The sequence below is a fragment of the Juglans microcarpa x Juglans regia genome, chromosome 8S (assembly GCF_004785595.1).
Source record: "Juglans microcarpa x Juglans regia isolate MS1-56 chromosome 8S, Jm3101_v1.0, whole genome shotgun sequence".
In the NCBI taxonomy this organism is placed as follows: Eukaryota; Viridiplantae; Streptophyta; class Magnoliopsida; order Fagales; family Juglandaceae; genus Juglans; species Juglans microcarpa x Juglans regia.
Window position 1 is genome coordinate 17,479,407 of NC_054609.1, and position 21,710 is coordinate 17,501,116.

Consider the following 21,710-nt stretch of genomic DNA (forward strand, 5'->3'; position numbering starts at 1 on the left):
TGTTATCAGCCACTGAAGCATCCTTATCCAATGTGATCCTATAGAGTGAAGGGAAAGCATTCTTCATGGCGATATCACCACACCATATATTGGACCAGAATCTGATTCGTGTTCCCCTTCCCACCTCAATTCTGAAATTGTTGGAGAAATCTTCCCATCCATTCCTGATACATTTCCAAACTCCCGCCCCATATGCTCCTCTTCATTAGAGCACCGTCCTCCCAAATGCTCCCGTATTTGACTTCAATAACATTCCTCCAAAGAGCATCCCTTTCCAAAGGATATCGCCATAGCCATTTCCCTAATAGAGCAGAATTGAAGATTCTTAACTTTCTAATCCCCAAACTGCCACAAGGTAGAGGGGATCTAGAAGTGAATGCTAGATATCATGGGAACTACTCCCATTGAGAACAATGACAGAAGCCCACAAGAATAAAGTATGGAAGAAGAATCATCAAAGAGTAATCTCCATCTTCAAAACCTCAACCATTCCTTTCCAGCCCAACACATCGCATGAGACATAAGGGAATCATATTCTACACTGCAGCAGTTTGGTGATTACCTTGAAGGCCTCTCCAACTAGCAAGGAGATCCACCACCCTGCTAAGCATTGTCCACGCAAGTCCAGTCCTATGCAAAATCTCATCCCATAAGACCCTGGCCACCTCACAGTGAAGTAATAAATGATCCATTGTTTCACCACTTTTACACACAACCAATCCATAGCTACAAGCCCTCAATTCCTCAGATTGTCCACGGTTAGAATTTTTCCAAGAGAAGCATTCCAAACAAGAAAGCAATGTTGGGAGGCACCTTGCACCTCCATATACGCTTCCAAGGAAAAGGATTAAGATTATGATGTGTCAAAACCTTGTGTAAGGGTTGAACAGCGAACTTCCTACATCCTGAATGAAACTAAACCATCTTATCTGCCTCATCCCTACCAATACTCAATGTGCACAAGTGGAAAAACTCATATAGCCCAATTTCCCAATCCTGAGCCACTCTAGTAAAATGAACTTACGTCTAATTTGCTGATAAATTAGTGATCCACATTTTTCAACATTTAGGCCACAAAGAAAAAAAGGTTTTTGACATTTATTATCTCATTGAATATCATTATGTTGGCTGTGATGCTTCAAACATGAAAGGGTTAAGTATGCAATTCTCTCTTCTTGTTTCTAGTTGGCTAATTGTTCTGTTGCTATATGCACGGAGTTTTCTTGTTCAACAATATTCAAATTTTCTCATTTTACCTCGTCTTTCTTGGTTCAGAGGGTTAATCAATGTCTTCGAGAAGCCTGCCATTACTCTGGAATGAAAACATGCACAAGATTTATTGACTGTGGCCATGGCAGCGACATTGAAGAATTTCGCTATAATCACTCATGGAATATCTGGAAAAACAATGAGAAAGCGAGTGATTGTTTTACGAAAGATGGTTTTTCTTATGGAATCTATGAGCAAGCTGTCATTCTTACCACGGAACATAGCATTATAACCAGATATACATATTCATTATTTTGGGGATTTCAGGTATTTCTTTTTATTTATACTGTTTTTGCCGTATCTGTTTATCTCGTGTGTACCCATACAACTTGATATTTATCAGAAATAAATCTTATAGTGTTTAAATTAACTAATGCTTTTGCCTCCTGTGTACTTGGGCAATCCCTGCTTACTTCTATCGATAAAATTTTATTTTACCTATCCAGAAAAAAAATAAGTATTGTTTTGTGTTGCAGGGAGGTTTACAAAAAATACATTACAAATGTTATAATGCTGCTCGTATACATACTTGGACATAACATTCTTGATTAGATATATTTTATAATTTCTAAAGCACGCTGTGAAGTCACATCATCAACAATTTCATTATATTATTTCTAAATGACAATTAGTGATATGAAGTCTCCTCATCCGCTCTGCATTTATGTTATGATTACTTTTAAATGACAATTAGTGCTATGAATGTCCCGATGAAATTACTTCTCTCAAAATTATTCGGTTTATAGATTGTATTACATAATAACCCAGCATGTTTCATTTGTAAAATAATTAGAAGCGTGTGTGTGTATCTGATTCAATCATTTTTTCTGAAATGTATAATTAATTACACCCGTTGCGGACTCTGCATGTCTGTATATGATTTTATGAAGCAAATCAGTACACTGGCTGGAAATCAAACTCCGAGTTATTTTGTTTGGGAAGTCCTTTTTACCATGGCCATCATTGGGCTCGGCCTTTTGCTCTTTGCTCTACTCATTGGAAATATGCAGAACTTTCTTCAGGCTCTTGGACGAAGGTACAATATAATGTGGCTGGTTCTTGTTCTTAGATTTTTGTTCATGGACCACTTGAAGGGGAGCAGCATATATGTTGGTTGATACAACTAATCTTCTTTAAACCTCTTTTGATATATCCTCCATTAAAGTTAAGTGAATAGCAAAACTTGTCAATACCAGTTGCGAGGGCTAATATACTTTCCAAGCCAGTCTTTTTTATATCAAAGGAAAACTAGGGTTTGCTTTACTAAGATGCGGCAGCTAGGTTTACATGGCAGCTAATCTCCTACTTTATTGGGTTGCGGCTAGGGTTACATGGCAGCTAATCTCCTACTGGGATGCAGCAGAATTGAAATTCAAATAGATTAGGATTTATTTTCTAATCTTATCTTGTATTTAAATTAAACTTGTACATATTTAGATAGGATAAAGTCAGGTTAGTTTAGATAAAGATAAAGACGTAGTTTGTTGAGATTCAAATTGAATTCTCAATCTTATCTTTGCAATTATTTCTGGAACTATTTTTTATAATGAGAAGGAAAATCCTCAAAGAGGTATTCGGCCAAATCTGACATTTTATACCCATGCATGCTATTATTTCACCTGCACATGACCGATCTGCTTCTCATCATTGAATTTGTGCTGCCTATAGATTGCTGTGTCTTTGAGATTTTCTGATGGAATTTTTAGTTAATAACTTTTGACTAGATTATCAATTAGAGATGGCTACTTCAGAAACAAAAAATATATATATATATATATATATTTCTCCAATTTTCAGCAATATCATAATTATAATGAATGCTAGAATTTAATCCATTCAAAAATCTGTGTTATCAAATGTTAGATCATTTTTATGTCCCCTATTCTTTTTCTTTTTGGGTTTACATGGACAAAACTCTTGGATCTTTTCCTCGACACTAGTCTTACTCTATAAAAAACCTTTATAGGACATAAGCTAGTGCCTGGCTGTGCATTCTGTATAATTTCTTCCCTTGTGTAGTTGCCACCTTTTTTCTTCCCTTCTGGTTATGATAGGGCTGCAATATGATCCCCTTGGTCTGGCAAGGGGTTTGGACCAAGGACCACACTGACCCCAGTCTAGGGCTTGGTGCGCTGACTGGACCATGCCAATGGGGTGGTTCACTGCTTCACGCCAGTGGGCAACTTTCCTGCCACCCTCAGTGTGGTCCGCTGCTTTCGTTGGTTCCTTAAAAGTCAAATAAGCAAAATAATAAATCATAACTCCTAAAACAAACCCAGTTACCCAAACATCAAAGCAACACAAATAATCATAAAATCAAATAAATCAACATCAAAATATGGGTAGAAAAGGAAAAAAGAAATAAGGCACTAACGGACATAGATGAAGTGATGGTGAGAGTTTACGGTGGAAGAAGGCACAATGGCTGGCAGCGGCAGCTTGGACTTATTGAAGAAGCAAAAAGAAAAACTGTTGGGCTCAATAAAAATGAAGGCTAAGGTGGCTTGAGTTAAAGTGCTTAAATGATGGGAAAATTATTATGTACTCATGGAGTGTGGATGGCATGGTAATCCCATCCTAAATATTGTGGACCGGTTCTGTTCGGCTCAGTCTTCTTGAACTGGCACCATCAAACCGATGACCCAACCAAGCCGGTCAGTGCTGAAAGAAAAAGGACTCGGCGGTCAGTCCTTCGGTTCTTCTCTAGGCCCCTAGGTTACGAAAACAAGTAGTATAGGTAAACGAGTTCCTTTAAATGTTTGACAAAACAGTTACTTATCAAATAAAAAAAAAAAATGTTTGACAAAACAGTTTCAGAAACTTTTTTTGTCATACTTCTCTTGTGTTGTGTTGGAATATCATCTCATTAACATCAATTTTATAATGTTTCAAGTAATTAAAGCATGTAGAACACCACTCAGTTTTTGGATAACATTTTTCTCTCTGTTTTAGTTTTGAAGTCAAAGATTCATGTAGAAAAATGAATAATAGATCTCGTTCTCTAAATATGTTTTAGGACTTGAGTATTTCGGTCATAGAGATCCGGATTTCTATTTTCTATTCAGTTTTAAGTTTTGAACTTATAATGTGCTGGCAAAGTTTTGGACTTCTTTGACCTGTTGATTTGCTTTGTTGGTCGTTATCTCCTAGGAGGTTGGAAATGTCTCTTAGACGTCGTGATGTTGAGCAATGGATGAGACACCGACGCTTGCCAGAGGAACTAAGGAGGTATGCCATTCTCTTGATTTTGCTTACACTCTCATCAACACGTTTCATAGTTCTCTCCTTGTATAGTATAATATTTGAGTACCATATGACTAGGACTAGCTCCTTTTGCTAGAAAAATCCCTACATTCTGGATAAATTGTAACCATAACACTTCCTTCCAAAAGTTTGTGGTGGGCCATTGATAGAGAGTTGCATAAATATTAGATAACCCTTTGTTAAAAAAAAGTACTCTAACAATATTGAGCTATTTAATTCCAATTTTTGTTCCTAAAACTCCTAGTAGGATACACTTACTGCTAAATATTTTGCAGCAAAATTACGCATTTTAAGAAGAGGCCAAAAATTTGTCTAAGTTTGGTAGTCCCCAAACCTGAATCATTAGCTAGAGAACATTAATTAGAGGGAAGATTTTCTTCAATGATACTCATACAAGGTTCTAAATGAACTACTCGTATATTCACATGCTCCAAAATCAATAATCCATGATTCCAGAGTAGATGATAGGATTGATAGATTGATGTAGTACTTAAATGAGAAATGGTGGCTGTGAATGTGATTGGATGGCTCATTTACAAGACATAAGTTGAGCATTCTTGTGACATCTACTTCCATGGGAGGACGGTGAATGAGAGTTTTCTGAATGAGATCCCATATTACCTAGGAGTGAGAAGTTGTGTTTTCCTTAGATTTGTTACAAATAACATTAGAGGCAATTATAGCTAAAAGTGTAGGACTTACCCGTGCCACAACAGAATGACATGACACGAATGTTAGAGATTTGAGTGGGATAGATTGTAAAAACCCCACATCTATGGAAGAGCCGTGAATTAGAGCTTAGAAAGTTATATTCCCACACTTCCTAAGAGGGAGAAGTTTTTGGGCTTTGTAATGATTCCAAGGGTCTTTTATTGTAAGCTTGGCCAGTTCTTTTGGAATATAAGTGTTCTAGCCCTAGCTGGAAGATGGTCTAGATGATAGGGGGAAATCATTGTGATAAACACTCAGATTAGCTGACCTAGATGGTATGCCATGTAAATCCTAACAACAATATGAAGAATGGTTATTGTGAGCATAATGAGTACATCTATGTGGTTATTGACCTCTAATGCTGCTGTTATGAGAGTCATTTCTGCCACATGCACTATCGCCTCCTCAATTTCTTTGTTGTCCCCAACTTATCAAAAAAAAAATTTCTGTGTTGTCCCCAAGAATAATTTTTTTTTTTTATAAGTGTAAGTATATTAATAAAAGAATAGGCAAAAGCCATGTTCAGTACAAAGAATGTCCTAGCTAAGTAGGAGCATTTGAAACAAGGAAATCATGGATATCTTGGCCATTAAAGTTAACGGCAATGGCTCAAGTACAAAGAGTTCTAAAAAAGAAAGCATTTAGTTCCTCCATTGTTCTTTCTCTGTCCTCAACCGTCCGTTCATTGCGCTCCTGCCATAAACACCACATGACGCAAATAGGCTACATCTTCCATACAGCCTTGATTTGCTGGTTACCTCTAAGATCTGTCCAACTAGCCAACATCTCCACTACAGACTCGGGCATAACCCAACCTAAGCCTAGTCTTCTAAATACTTCATTCCATATCCCTCGAGCTACCTCACTCCTCCCTTTGTAGTAGAAGATGGTCCACTGATTCATCTTCATTCCTACACATGCAGCACCAATCTGCGATGATCACCCCTCGTCTTCTCAAATTAACCGTTGTGAGGATCTTACCCAAAGAAGTGGTCCACACAAAAAACGCTGCTTTGAGAGGCGTCTTATGTCTCCTAATCCTTTTCCAAGGGAACAGAGTTGAAAGGTCTTGTGACAGAGATTTATAATATGTGTAGACTGAGAATAAACCTTTACCCGTAGGTGTCCACCACAATAAATCAGCTTGATGGTTGCTGCGTTTGAGTGAATACAAGAAGCTGAAAAAAGCTACATAACTGTCCAGTTCCCAATCATGTGCTGCCCGGCTAAAATTGATGTTCCATTGAGTTTGTTCCCCCACTATCACCATAACTTCCGCCATAGAGACATCATTGGCACTTGCCACCCTAAAAAGAACAGGAAATAGATCCTTTAAAGCACCATTACCGCTCCAAGTGTCGTACCAAAATTTGATCCTAGTCCCATCTCCAAGACAAAATCTTGTGTGCTAGGAAAAGACCTCCCATCCTTTTCTTATGTTTCCACAAACTCACACCATATGCCCCACTCACAATGACTATGTGAAATTTAAACTCTTCACCTAATCATTCCCACAGGAAATCTCTTTGAAGTTTCTCAATATGGCCTGCCACACTTGCTGGAATAGGGAACAAGGACAAAAAATAGGTCGGTAGGTTAGATAACGTACTCTTTATCAAGGTAATCCTACTGCCTTTTGACAGATACAATCTCTTCCATCCTGCTAATCAACGCTCTACTTTCTCAGTCATTGTATCCCATAAAGAAGTTGCTCTCGAGGTGGCCCCCAACGGAAGACCAAGATATGTCATAAGGAGTGATGCAATCTTACACCCCAGAGTATTAGCCAACTGTCTTATACGCTGAACACCACCAATAGGCACCATCTATGATTTATCTAGGTTCACTTTCAACCTTGAAGCTGCTTCAAAACAGAGATGGAGGGCCTTTAACACTCGAATCTGGTTATTATCAGCCTCACAAAAAATAAGAGTGTCATCTGCAAACAATAAATGCAAAATATTAATAAGTCCCCCTCCCGGGGATCCTATCGAATAACCAATCACACGTCCATTAGCATCTAGGGCTGAGGTCATTCTGCTTAAAGCCTCCATTACAATAACAAACAGTAATGGGGACAGTGGATCTCCTTGTCTAGGGCCTCGTGTGCTGTTAAAAAAACCTGTTGGACTTCCATTTATCGAAACTGAAAATTTTGCCGTAGATATACACCAACGGATCCAAGATCTCCATCTCTCCCCAAAACCACACCTCCTTAGGAGGTTAAGTAGAAAGTCCCAATTAACATCATACGCTTTCTCTATGTCTAACTTGCATATAATCCCAGTATTGCCAGCTTTTAGTCTACAATCTAGCATTCATTTGCGATAAGGACCGCATCTAAGATCTGTCTATCCTTTACAAAGGCATTTTGAGGCTTTGAGATTATCTTTCCCACTACCTCGCTAAGGCGATTCGCAAGTACCTTAGAGAGAATCTTATATACCCCATTTACTAAGCTAATAGGTCGGAACTCCCTGATCTCCTCAGCCCCACCCTTCTTTGGAATTAAAGCAAGAAAAGTGGCGTTTAGGCTTTTCTCAAATTGTCCAGCCAAGTGAAACTCTTGGAACACCTTCATGAGATCATCCTTTAATACCTCCCAGCATGTTTGAACAAAACCCATAGAAAACCCATCAGGACCCGGAGCCTTGTATTTGGCCATCTTCCTCACTACTTCGAAAATCTCAATCTCCTCAACGGCCTCTCCAAACGAATACCATCCATAGGCCCAATCGTGTCGAAATCTAGCCCATCAGGCTTCGGTCGCCAACTCTCCTGCTCTGTAAGTAGCTGTTCAAAGAAGCCAACTACATGATCATTAATTCTCTGCTCATCCTTACAATCTGCCCCATTTATCTTCAGCATCTCAATATTATTAGATCTCCTATGAGAATTGGCTACCCTATGAAAAAACTTGGTACATCTATCTCCTTCCTTCAACCATAACGCTCTCGACTTTTGCCGCCATGAAATCTCTTCTAATAGAACAATCCTCTCAAGATCTGCAACCAGCACTAGTTTTTTAGCCAATTCCTCCTGTGTTAAGGTCCTAGACTCTTGTAGTCTTACCATTTCTTCGATCTCCCTTGTCTTGGTTTTCTTGTGTTCTCCGATGTTCCCAAAAGACTGGCTATTCCACAACTTTTAGAGCTTTCAATTTACTCGCCAACATGAAACTTGGAGTGCTCTGAATCTGATAATATGACCACCACTATTTGACCCTATCAACAAAACCTTCTGTTTGCAGCCACATGTTTTCGAACTTAAAATACCGACGTCTTCTTTGAATCCCACCACAATCCAACATTATAGGCCAATGGTCCGAACATAACCGAGGCAATCTCTTTTGCAAAACCTCCGGGAAGTGAATTTCCCACTCAGGGGAAATTAAGAATCTATCTAGTCAAGACCATGTTTGATTATTGGCCCACGTGCATAAATTCCCCGCCATTGGTGGATCCACTAAATTCAACTCAAAGATACATTCCGAAAAATCAGACATAGCTGGCCCCAATCTTCTATTACCGAAGCTCTCACTAGAAAATCTTGTCACATTGAAATCTCCACCAATACACCATGGAAGATCCCACCAACTGTAAACACCGGCTAGTTCATCCCACAATAATCTACGCTCATTGTCTGAATTAGGACCATAAACCCCTGCCAATGCCCATAAAAAACCATCTGAGACGCTCTTAAAAGAGCATGCTACTGAAAATAACCCGATGAACTCCTTTTTCTCCACCACCCTTTGGTCCCACATCATCAAAATGCCTCCTGAGGCCCCGTTAGCTGCCAAATGTACCCACTCCATGTGTGCACAACTCCATAAACTTATTACAATTCTTGTGGTAATAACTTTTAACTTCGTCTCCTGTAAACAAACAATGTCCGTCTTCCACCCTCTCAGCAAGTTTCTAAATTGAAGACGCTTACTCGGTTCATTTAAACCGCAAACATTCCATGAAACAATTTTTGGTTTCATTTGGGAAAGGACAGCCCCTTTCCTTTAGTCCTCTCCCTGCTAGAACTAAATTCAGAGTTCATTGACCAAGTCAACCTCCTAAGTTCATGTTGTTTCTTGGAACCAACTTTCCTATGTTGTTGATGACCCGCTTTGATAGCTGTGAGTAAAGCCATGAGCTGCTCCTCGTAACCTTCACACTTCAAACCCACCATTTCCTGAATATCCTTTATTGTGTTAAACACCCAGTCTGATGCACACAACTGATCTGGAAACAAGAACTTTAACGATAGAGGATTTTGCATTCGAAATTCCAGTTGTTCCTCCATCTGTTCTTCTCCTAACACCAAACCCACTTCCCCCATAGAGTTGTTAGACACTTGAATAAGCCTCTGAGAATTCTCCTCATCAAAAAGGAATAAATCCTCACTAGCCGAGTCCCCTGTTTCACTGTCCCCCATTAAAATGACGCCGTTGAACAGCACAGGGGCACTCGCCTTACCCTCGCCGCCTCCCCCACACACCGTCGGCAATGTCTGTGCACTCCCCAGAGGAGAAAATGCACTCGGTGGTGGTGGAAGGTCCACTTCCAAATCTGTTGCCTGCTGTATCGTCTCCTGCAGATTCATCCCACCCTCTGGTTGCTCCACCACCTTCATCGGTGGCTTCTGAGGGCGACTCGACGAGGACTCCGGCAAGTCCACCGCCCTCTGGTGGCGGCGCGGTGACAACTCCCACTATGAAGGCCTCCTTTCTCCACCCGCGTAAGCTGCCCTAGGTCTCCACAAGTTTCGGGCCTTTGGATTGGGCCTCGGCCTAATGGCCCTCCACCCTTGTCCATGAGGTTCACGGGCCTGGACCAGTCTTGGCCCATAATGACCCTACCGAGTAAACAAGGCCCTTCACGGCCCCTTGCTAGCCCTTAAAGGCCCCTCCATCCTTCCTCCCCCTAAACGCCCCGTATTGCCCATCCCCATGCCATTACCATCCCTGACAATACTCAACAACTTGACCACATCCCTCTGCAAATTTCCCAACTGCAGTTGCACCTCCCTCACCATGCATAGTACCTCCCGCACGTCACTTTCCCCATCTCTTTCCAGAAAGAAGAGGCGTTCAAAACTCTTTACCATCATGCCCTCCTCCGCTGGCCCCATTTCTTTGCACAGCGAAAGTCACCAACGGAGATAGTGCTTCTTTATAAGATTTTGAATGCACCACCTCCCCCCACTACCTCCTCTGAGCTTCACCACCAGACCCAGCTCTATTTCTATCCCCCTGGGTGACCTCCCTCAACACCTCCCTCATTCTTCTCCATCCCCTTCCCCCCTCTTCCTCAGGTATAATAATAAAGCTACGGCGACCCCCTACACAGCATACACCGCAACCTCCAAGAATCTACCACGGTTATTTGAGCGTCTTTGTGCAATGAAACACTGATAACCCTCCCTTATTGACGAGAAATAATCCTTTCTTTCTCCTAACTCACTCTCCTCCAAAGCTCTCACAAGCCACTGCGCAGTACTTAGCCCTAGCAATAACTCCTGCTTAAACCTCCTTCCTCTCTCTGTAATACTTACCAGACCACCTTCTCTAACGACGGAGAAAACCTTTGATTCAATCAAAAGATCCCTTGTGCATCCCATCTTAGCCAACGACAACGGAGTTGACTAACTAACAACCATCCTCGACGGCAAACACGAGAGAAACAAGTTTTTTTTTCCTTCGCCCACGTATGGAGAGAAAAAGTTTCTTTGGTTTCTAGCAGTCCTTGTTATTTGCACAGAATAGAATCACCATAAGAAACAAGTAAGGTTGACTAGTTGCTACTGTTATCATAACTTAAATGAGAACACACTTCGAGCCCAATATTTCTGCACTGACAGGAGAACAGACCTGAAAGGACTGTGTTGGACTAAATCAGGTCTGGACAGGCCGTAAAAGGATCAAATAAGGTGAACTTGAGTCAAAACAGGCCAAAAAGTAAATAGAACTTAGAAAGATAAAAAAGAGGGGAGGGCAGAGGGGACAATCCCATCCACCCGCAGCCCCTCATGCGTGCGGCCACTCCTGAATCTTGATCCATCCCTGAATGGCACTCTTGGCGAGGGTTGGTGATCCTCCTGTATGAGGGGTGGAGGCAGGTGGCCTCCACTCCACCCCTGCACAGAAGTGGCCTGCATACACCTTTGTGGAGGGAGGCCTTCACTCCCCCTCGAGAGTGGATTTGGCTTAGGAAGAATATTCCTAGGCGCCCCCCCCCCCCCCCCCCCCAAAAAAAAAGGGGGGGGTGGTTGAGAGGATCCGATCAGTGGTGCCCCCTGGGTAAGGACCGGCTGGGATCCAGCATCCCTCCCATACCCAACACGGTCATGCTATGTGCAGCTAGGAATGACCTCTTTGCCCTCTTCTCCATTTAAAAATCACTTTGTTAAATTTTCATCAACATCATGCCATTTAAATAATCTAACATGATGTCTATGTTCTGACTAAGAAACATGTAGAGTTTTTGAGGAAGTGTGGAAAAGAAGATTATTCTACTGTAACTATTTATCATTGATGGTAGAGTGTAAAAGTAATGGTTCATTTCTTCTTCTATTCTCTGTTTCTCTCAATTGCAAGATTAGCATCACAAGCTTATGGAAGCTTATGGAATAGGAAGATAAGATAATTGGATTAGGAAAGACACCCAATACATTTGATAATTCTTTGATAGACCAGGTAGGAAAATAAAGAAAGATAAATATAGGAAAATATAGAAAGAAGCTGTAACACCCCAATGGAAGGTCCAAACCACATGGCCTATACTCCAAAAGGATTAGTCAATGATACAATTGGAGACCCATTGGAACATCTTCTCTTTCTCAAGCAATGTGAGATCCTATACACCACCTACCCTTACACATCATATGGGGTATCACAATCTTCCCCTCTTAAATTCCCGACGTCTTTGTCGGGCCAGTCCATCGTAGCTAGCACAACTCATGTCCCACCTTTCTAGTTGGAATATGCTCTGAACTAGTCAATGATACAATTGGAAACCCATTGGAACATTTATAAAAAGCAAGAACTTCTCATTCCCAAGCATTGTGAGATCCTATACACTACCTACCCTTACACATCATATGGGGTATCACAGAAGCCAATTAACAACATGTGTGTGTGTGTGTGTATCCAAACATGTGTCATATAGAGGGTTAAGTTACTTACGAATTCCATGAGTTTCAAACCATGACCTCATCCTTCACGTAATTCTCACCAGGGAAGAAAATGTCTTTTGCATTGAGCTTGTTGGCTTCTTTCTTTATCATACATATATATATGTTTATATATAGCGCTCATTATTATAAAAGGATCTATATTGCTAATTATATTTTCCCCCATAAAATATCACTCCATTACCCATAAATTTTGACATTGTAGAACTCAGACCATAATTGAAGTTTCTGTATCAATTACCCCCTCCATAAAAAAATCACAGTTGATGTTAAAGGAAATATATCTATATGTGTGTATGCGTGTGTGTGACAGATGAAATTACCCTTCATGCACTTTTGAAAAGGCTTGGGTTTAGTTTCGATGGTAAGGGTAATTGTTTTCTTTTTATACATCTTTCCATGAAAGTTAATAGTGATTTTTTACAAGAGAGGTCAAAGTTTATTGGTAATATAGGGTTAGTTAGAGGGGTGAAATATAATGAACCCTATATATATATGTGTAGCACAACTGTTAATTTGATCAAGTATGTTCTGCTAAACCCTATGCAAATAATCTATCCATGAAAGATAGATTTTTTTTTTTTAATATCAAATGTGCCTTCTAATGCAGGATTTATTGGAAATCTGATCCATGCTATTTTCTTATCATTTAGGCAAGTACGACAAGCTGAAAGGTATAATTGGGCTGCTACCAGAGGGGTAAATGAAGAAAAGCTCTTGGAGAATCTGCCTGAAGACCTTCAGAGAGACATAAGACGCCATCTCTTCAAGTTTGTGAAGAAAGTAGGTATCAGAACATTGGAGCTTCATAACATGACTAGTTTCCTTGACCAAATCTCTCATTTTTTTTTTTTTTTTGAAGTACAATTAGGTGGTTATATAACGTACTTCAGATCCTTCAGACTCAAGGTGTAGTATATTCGTTTGACTTTGCAATCTGAGCCAATCTGGCCCACTGGAAAGTCAATTGAAATCCGTCCAGAAGTTATTTGAAATTCAAAATGAGATTAATAGAGTACATTAGGATGTCTCAAATGATTCAAATGGGTTTCTCTGGAAAATAAATGTCAAAGGATCCAAAATGATCCTGATGTTTTAGTCACAACACTGGCTTCAATTTTCTTTAAATTATGGATGATAATAGATGTTTACTTCACTCACTATACTTAAAATTGTTTAATACTTTATGGGTCATCAAAATGCACCCTGAATCAATGAAAAATTGCTGATATCGTAGTCATTTGGGACCTTTTCATATTCATATTGTGAAAATTTAAGAATATACTGCAGGTTCGAATCTTTGCCATGATGGATGACCCTGTCCTGGATGCCATTTGTGAGCGACTAAGACAAAAGACATACATTAAAGGCAGCAAAATTTTGCATCAAGGTGGTCTGGTCGAGAAGATGGTTTTCCTTGTACGTGGAAAAACAGAGAGCAAAGGAGATGATGGGATAGTAGCTCCCTTATCTGAAGGAGATGTTTGTGGTGAGGAACTTCTCACATGGTGTCTTGAGCAATCTTCAGTAAATAAAGGTATTGGTTTAATCAGTAACTGCCTGACCATATTATCAAGTAAGGGCTTGCTAGCCAGAATTTTGGCTTTACATTAAGATGCCTGCATTCGAAAGACACCAGCATAGTTATCATTGTGATTTCCATTACAGATGGGAAAAAAATAAAGATTCCTGGACAGAGATTGCTTTGCAACAGGACGGTAACATGCTTAACAAATGTAGAAGCATTTTCACTAAGAGCTGCAGACCTTGAGGAAGTCACCAGTCTTTTCACAAGATTCTTGCGCAGTCAACATGTTCAAGGAGCCATAAGGTTATTTCTATGTCATCCTGCACCTGCATGCTTGATTCTGTAGAGTTCTTCTAAATGCAGCTGTTTGACTGCATTATGTCGCCTTAAAAAACAAGTAAATTTCTTTCATATATATATATATATATATATATATATTTTTCTGCTTTCTTTCAAGTAAAATCATTAATGCATACAAATCCTTTTTAGGTTTTCCTGCCCATATGTTTCCAACTTAAAACAGCTCAGCCACCTCTTTAACCACTCTTTAAACTCTAAACACTAAATACCTTCAATTTTTTGAGTTCATACATCTGAAAATTGTTCATCGAAGTTCTAATCTGATGTGAGGGCCCCATCTTCAGCATCTAGATTCTTGAAAGTGTTAGGTTTGCCTGTTATTGGTTTTACTTCTGAACTTGAATCATGCGAATGGTGAATATACTGCAAGGTGACCTGGTTTCCTGTGGTTTAATGTAGGTCCCATTGTAGATCCTACCTGTTGGAGTATTTTTTTACCGGAAACCTTTTAGTCCTTCCAATTTTTTTTTTCAAAAAAAAGTGTGTGTATGTGTAAGTATGTATCTATTATATGAGAAATGCTCAAAATTATACCCTCATCCCACTTATATCCAATTATGCTGATGGTCAATGACACATCAGCAGAGTGGAATGGGAGAAAGATGCGGGATGTGTGTGTGTGTGTGTGTGTGTGTGTTTGTGTTATTGGAGTTGGTGTTTGTTTGGTAGTAAGTCTAGTTTATTATGCTGTTTACTTAGCAAAAAAAAAATAAAGTCTAGTTTATTGTCCCATTCTTCAGGTTCAGAGTAAGCCTTCACTTAATAGGGATTCTTAGGAGATTTAGTTTCCCACGGTGTGCTAAACTTTTATTGAAGTTTGTTTATAAAACTCTATTAAACTTTTCTCAGATGAGATTCCTAGGGGCCTTAAGAAGATTATAAAGATCTTTTTTCTATTCCTCTATCTTGGATTCTTCTACATATTATTTCTTTGATTTAAGCTTTTTTAGGCTTAATAAGCAAAATTCTAAAACCCTAAGAAAATCCATCATTAGTGATAATCATACTCTGTGATGCCCCCAGCCGGAAAGCCAGGACCTTGGGATGTGTTCCGAACGGGCCACATCCCTCGCAAATGTGATAACTGCTTATATGCTCAGCATATGTGTAGATAAAAATCTGTAGCAGAAATATATAAAGGGCATGAATAAATACTACATGCATCAATACCAGAGAAAATTATTAAACACATCAAACTATCCATAAGTCATAACTCCACAATCGTTGGGATATTACAGACCAAGAATTTTTCCATCAAATTGAAATGTGTTTTTATAAAGTAGACTATATTGAAATGTTGTATCCCTCCACCCCCCCCCCCCCCCCCCAAAATTTTTTTTTGTAACTTGACCCCCCCAAACCAAATTTTCTGGTTCCGCCCCTGGTCGAATATAGATAGATAGCCCATTTGAGGACAGGCCCCAGTCCTAATCCTCGGGCTGTACTTGGTCCTCTTGTTCATAATCACCTTCCTCTCCAACATCTGCAACAAAGTCTACGGTTTTGAAGAGCGAAACCTAGTGGGACTACCACTGTGAAATTTCAAGAAATCTCAGTAAGTTAGTCTTTATGACAAAAGCTTATAATGCATGTAAATTTCAATAAATAATGCAAGTACAAATATAGGGAAACCGAGAAAGAAAGCATACATACTAAGGAGGTTAGAGTTCCTAAGCAACTTTAATAAAAGATCATATTTTAAGGTAGTTGTCTAAGCAATGAAAAGATACAAGTAATCTCACACAATATCTTATCGAGCATCCCATGCTCAAAACTTGAACATATGATAGCTAACCCGAGAACCCCAAGTCCCCCGAGCAACATAAATACCAACTTAAACCAGTTTTCATTCATTAACATGTGCACCACAGTGTCCCCTAAAAATGACCATTCACACACACTGGCTCCCATCATCGCACCACTGGTAATGACCACACGTGTGAATTCGTTACGAGCAACGCTTGGCTTCACGCCCCGTGCTTGATCACAGCATTCTCTAGCCTCCGCCAATAAAGAGGCAGCTGCATCAACCTGAGGGCATTACCGTCTTGCCTGAGCTTGTTGTTCACCCAACGACAACCCAAGGGACCACTCAATGCTTATACGCTCCCGAGTAATCAGGGGAGCTCCATCGAGATAATGCCCTATCTCGACTTGAGGCCGGGATTCACTCACACACCCACATGCTCCTCTTTTGTTTAAAAACAACAAGCATACACTTTACAAAAATATAGTATCTCATTTTAGTAGAAACAGTGAGCAATATAGCCTAACAAGGCAAGCTTTTACACGAAGATAATTTCCTAAAACAACGTACACACCACGGTAAAAATTTGGCCTGGAACCAAGTGAGGCAAAATCAGAAAACCCACATAATGGACCTTTACCCGAGATGTAATAACTAAACAAAAAGAACAACAGTCCCGAAAATAGCACCAAGGACACATCAAGCTATCATCCATATAATCCAGAAACAGAGCCCAACTTCTATTTTCTCTTTCCTGGAGCGGTGACGTTTTATATATATATATATATATATATATATATATATATAAGTAAACGATAATATTGATATGAATAGGCATAGCCCAAGTACACAAGATGATATACAAAAGGTCACACCAAGTTAGAGAGAAGTAATGGAAACAAGAAAATCATTGAAATCGAGGCCCCGACAATCTATAGCTATGGCCCAAAGAAAAAGAGTGGTAACGAAAAATAATCTAAGTTCTTCTAGTGAGCATTCATTGTCTTCAAATGTCCAGTCATTTCGTTCCTTCCATAGGCACTACATGATACAAATCGGGACCATTTTCCAGACCGTTGAGATTTGTGGGAAACCTTGTAGATTTATTCAGCTGGCCATGAGCTCTGTCACTGTGGCAGGCATAACCCAAGCTAACTCCATTCTATTAAACACTTCATTCCATAACATTACAGCCACCTCACAATGCAACAATAAATGATCCACATTTTCACCATTTTTCCTATGCATACAACACCAATCTACTATGATCACCTTACGTCTCCGTAGATTATTTGTCATCAAGATCTTACCTAATGTTGTCCAGACAAAAAATGCCACTTTGGGAGGCACCTTGTTTCTCCATAACTTTCTCCCAGGGAATTGTGTATTATGCGGTTGTGTAAGCGACTTATAGAAAGAATAGCCCGAGAATTTACCTTTACCTGTTGATATCCACCACATCTTATCTGCTCCTTGGGTTCTCTGCCTCATGGTTTATAGAAGAGCAAAAAAACTCCTCAAAACTACCAACTTCTTAATCTTGGGCGGCTCTAGTGAAATTCACCTTCCATTAGACTAGTTCCCCAAATAACTTCATGCAATTATCCACTGAGGCATCTTTCTGACCTACAATCATAAAAACTTAAGGGAATAAATCCTTTAGGGCTTGTTCTCCACACCATAGGTCCAAGATTTTATCCTAGATTCATCGTCCGACACCAGTCTAGTATGCCGATTAAAGATCCCCCACCCTTTTCAAATATGTTTCCAAATTCCCACTCCATAAACCCCATGGACCTCCCTAGTGCAACACCTCCCCCACATGCTTCCATATTTGCAATCAATCACTGACTTCCATGGAGTAATGACGTTGATCGGCCGGTCGTTGATGCTCCGAACTCCACACCAGGTTTACTAGCATTGTTGCTGTCCACGCACGTGGGTCTGGAACTTCTAGAAGTGGAGGGTGCTTTCAAGGTTGAGAGAGAGAGAGAGAGAGAGAGAGGAGAAGGAGAAAACCTCGGTTCTCTGAGAAAGAGAGAGTGAGGAGTCAACCGGCGGTCTGGCAAGAAGATAGGGGGAGTGAAATGGTGCGGCTTAAGCTCTAGGGGCTATGGCTTTCTTCTTTGGGGTGGGGGTTAGGGCAGACGAGAGGGAGATATATATATATATATATATATATAGAGAGAGAGAGAGAGAGAGAGAGAGAGAGAGATTTTGGAGTTTCAAAAAAACAGAGGGTGTGTTGGGACCGATTGGCATGGAGCTAGTTATAGGGAAGGGCTTGCTTTCACAGGACTAACAGTTATAAATGCAGGCTGGGTGGTTGAACGGCGAGCAATTCCAGGTGTTTGGTGAAATAAAGGTATTGAGTGAACACTTTGAATGCTCCCGAGCACTTGGTCAAATTCCACTAAGTCTCTCGGACTTGCTCGCTATTGCGTATTGCTCACCCTTGGACTTGCTCTCTAGCGCGCATTACTCGCCCTTGCGTGCTATTGCGTATTGCTCGCCTTTGCTCTCTATCACGTATTGCTCACCATTGGACTTGCTTGCTACCACGTTCTACTTGCCCTTGGCTGCTCAAAACCAACTTCCCTCTGTATGTGATCTCGAGAAATAAGGCGCTACCACTCAGGTTGTTCCTACCTATGATGAGCTCAGTTCTCACATAATCCCTTTCATGATATAGTTTATCATTTTGGGGGCACTGCAATATAATCCCTTCTCTAAAATAATCAGTTTATCCTCTTCCCATAAATTTTTCTGTACCAAATGTTAAGATATAAAATAAATAATAAAATCTACATCTTTTCACCAGTTTAAACTTTTGAGGTAAATGGTGATTTCACATAGTACCAGAGCAGAGTTCTTGAGTTCAAACCTTGACTCTGCAATCTACCCCATTTAATTAAATATTCCAAGTATTGGGCCATCCATTGAGGGGAAGTTTAGCCCACAAGTGATAGAGAGTGTTAAGATATAAAATAAATAATAAAATTTACCTCTTCCCATCAGTTTAAGCTTTTAGGATAAGTGGTGATTTCACATCTATTCTCAATTGCAAAGTCTAAAATTCTAGTCCTTTAGCTCACTTATATTAGTTGTTGACTGCTGTTTAGAATATTCAAAGAAATAATAAAAATAACAATCAGTCTCCAAAAAGCGAATATCCTTTCGCTTTAACTCTTGGTAATGAAAACCCAGAAATACAAAGCTCTTCATTCTAGAAGAGACTCGGAGAAAAGAAAGCTATAACAAAAGTCCCTTTAGACTTTCTTGATATCTGACCCAATTAGACAAGCTTGCCTTTCCTAAATCTGTATTCCTACAAGTTGATGGGGTTTCACTTACTACTTTTTGCTTTTTATGAAATATCTAGATAGATAGAGTGAGATAAATTCACTCTTCTGGTTCTTCCAATTCACTCATCTGGTTTTGCCCTTACCATCTTGTATCTCACAGTATCAAGTGGGACCACCTTCGTATACATGGCAAGCAGCTTAATAGGTTGAGAAACTGATTTCTATTATGGTGAGGTTTTTTCAATTTTCAGTGGTCCTAAATCAGATATATGCATAAAAGCGGATTCCATACTAGGTCCCATTTATTGGGGATTTTCTACAGGTGTTTCAGCTTCTAAAACAGAAGCTACATGCATATCATTTGGTAACCCAAGGTTCTTGAGAGTTTCACCAAGTTTGTGGATTAATTCAGTCTGATTGAATGGCTTTCTAAGAAGCAGTCCGTTAAGGATGAGTTAAACAACACAATACAAATGATTTTTTTCTCATTCATGATGACTAGAAACGGCATTTTTTTAGTTTTTTCTTAATACCTCACATTTTGGTGTGAAATTTGCTTTGCTGTAGGTATGAATCACCCTACTGGAGATCCCTAGCTGCATCCCGCATTCAGGTAGCATGGAGATACAGGAAGAAACGTCTAGATCGTGCAGAAACTTTGCCAATCTAATCGCTTGTCAAAATAGTAGATCCCATTATTTTGTGTTGTACATGCACGGTTTTAAGTAGTTCCACGTCCGTCATGAACATCATATGGAGCCATAAATTTCTGATTTTACTGATGGTGTGTTGTATTGGAAAACCCAACTGCCTGTTAGTTGTTCTGGACTTGGATAGTATGAACTCCTATTTGTAGATAGATATTACATGTAGATAGATATTATATGTATATGTATATATATATATATATATATATATATGAACACTAATTCGACTCAAAGCTCCCATGAATTACAAAACATCAAACATATTGTGGATAACATTCCTTCAATTCCCACTGATTGGAGTATGGCTAAAAGCTGACTCCCTCAATTCGTGAGGGGTTAAACTGAGCATGGAGTCCGTAACTGGACTGCCTTGCAAGAATTTTTTTTTATTGGTCGGAGCTGATCATCTTGACTTGATCCATTGGTGTGATTTTATTTTCATTCTACACTTTTCCATTTTAGCTCTTTATTATATTCTACATTCTATCACCCTAGCACACAATCAAATAGATCAGCAGAAGGAAAACGGCTTATCATTCAGTTAGTTTTAACTTTTAAATTCTAAGTCATGTTCTGAAAGTTGCAGGAAAGCCTCTCTTTTTTTGGTTATGAAAGTTGAACTCTTCAAATTTCTTTAGGAACAAAGTGTTTGTATGCTTTGAATTTCTGCATATAGTGACTGCCCTGGTAACTTCAGAATTCAATCACCGAACTTTTTTTAATGGGAATATCAGAGAGTGAGAGTTCTTCCCAAGATCGTTATTGCTATGCCTTATTCATACAAAAGATGATTCCTGCTTTCCGTAGAACTTGATAGAAAATGCACAAACCACCTGCAGTAAACATGTTCCCCACCGAAGTAACATGTCTGCTGTAAACTGCACAAGTTAGCAGGGCAGTTGATGAGTGAATGACTGCCCACTCATCAACTACCCTGCTAACTTCAGAATCCATACACCTAACCTTTTTAATGGGGAAAAGGAGAGGTTTGCCTCTTTGGATATAAAAAGACTTTTGACTCGTCTCATTTTATGATTATAATTTTTTTAAATTATTATACAAAATATAATAAATAATTCATTTTTTTAAATTTCATAACAATAATAATATTAAAAAATAATATTTTAATAATATTTTATTCAACTCATCTAAAATTATTTCATTTCATCTCATCTCACTATCCAAATGAGTCATTTCTTGCCAATATCCTTCTTGGCATGCCCTGTTCAAACAAGACATGATTCCTGCATTCCATACTAACATGTCTATGTTGGAACGTCTGGTTAGGGATTTACTAAACTGAATCAACTTCTACCTATTAGCTTTAGAAAATACAACTCTGGTGATCTCTCAAGTCCCTGATTAACAAATGATCTAAACACCAGATTTAAACTTCATCTTCTTTCTTTGGATCAATTACCATATATATGAAGGCACTCATGAGTTTTAGGCATAAACTAGATGCCAACCTATCACACAAAAAATAAAATATCGACATTGTTGGCATATTCGATCAGTTTTTAAACTTAGTACTCTAATAGAATTGCAATGGAGTTGGGGTAGTATCTAGTAAAAAATAGAAATAATGTAGTAAAACCAAAGAGTTTGCATGCTAGATCTCCCACGGGACTGAT

The 21,710-nt window shown here is 39.4% G+C and overlaps 1 protein-coding gene across 3 annotated transcripts in view; it reads left to right on the forward strand.

Annotated features, from left to right (window-relative positions):
- LOC121244447 (probable cyclic nucleotide-gated ion channel 20, chloroplastic) overlaps positions 1-20,304 on the forward strand; it is a 39,323-nt gene extending 19,019 nt beyond the window's left edge. For 2 of the 3 annotated variants that reach the window (XM_041142520.1, XM_041142521.1), the window contains exons 8-14: positions 1,276-1,536; positions 2,160-2,305; positions 4,420-4,497; positions 13,083-13,212; positions 13,720-13,966; positions 14,074-14,260; positions 19,937-20,304. In XM_041142520.1, coding sequence (XP_040998454.1) covers positions 1,276-1,536; positions 2,160-2,305; positions 4,420-4,497; positions 13,083-13,212; positions 13,720-13,966; positions 14,074-14,260; positions 19,937-20,039 — 1,152 coding nt within the window. In that variant the 3' untranslated portion in view covers positions 20,040-20,304. The remainder of the gene's footprint in view (positions 1-1,275; positions 1,537-2,159; positions 2,306-4,419; positions 4,498-13,082; positions 13,213-13,719; positions 13,967-14,073; positions 14,261-19,936) is intronic. The other variant, XM_041142522.1, reaches the window with a different exon arrangement.
- Positions 20,305-21,710: the final 1,406 nt, after the last annotated feature.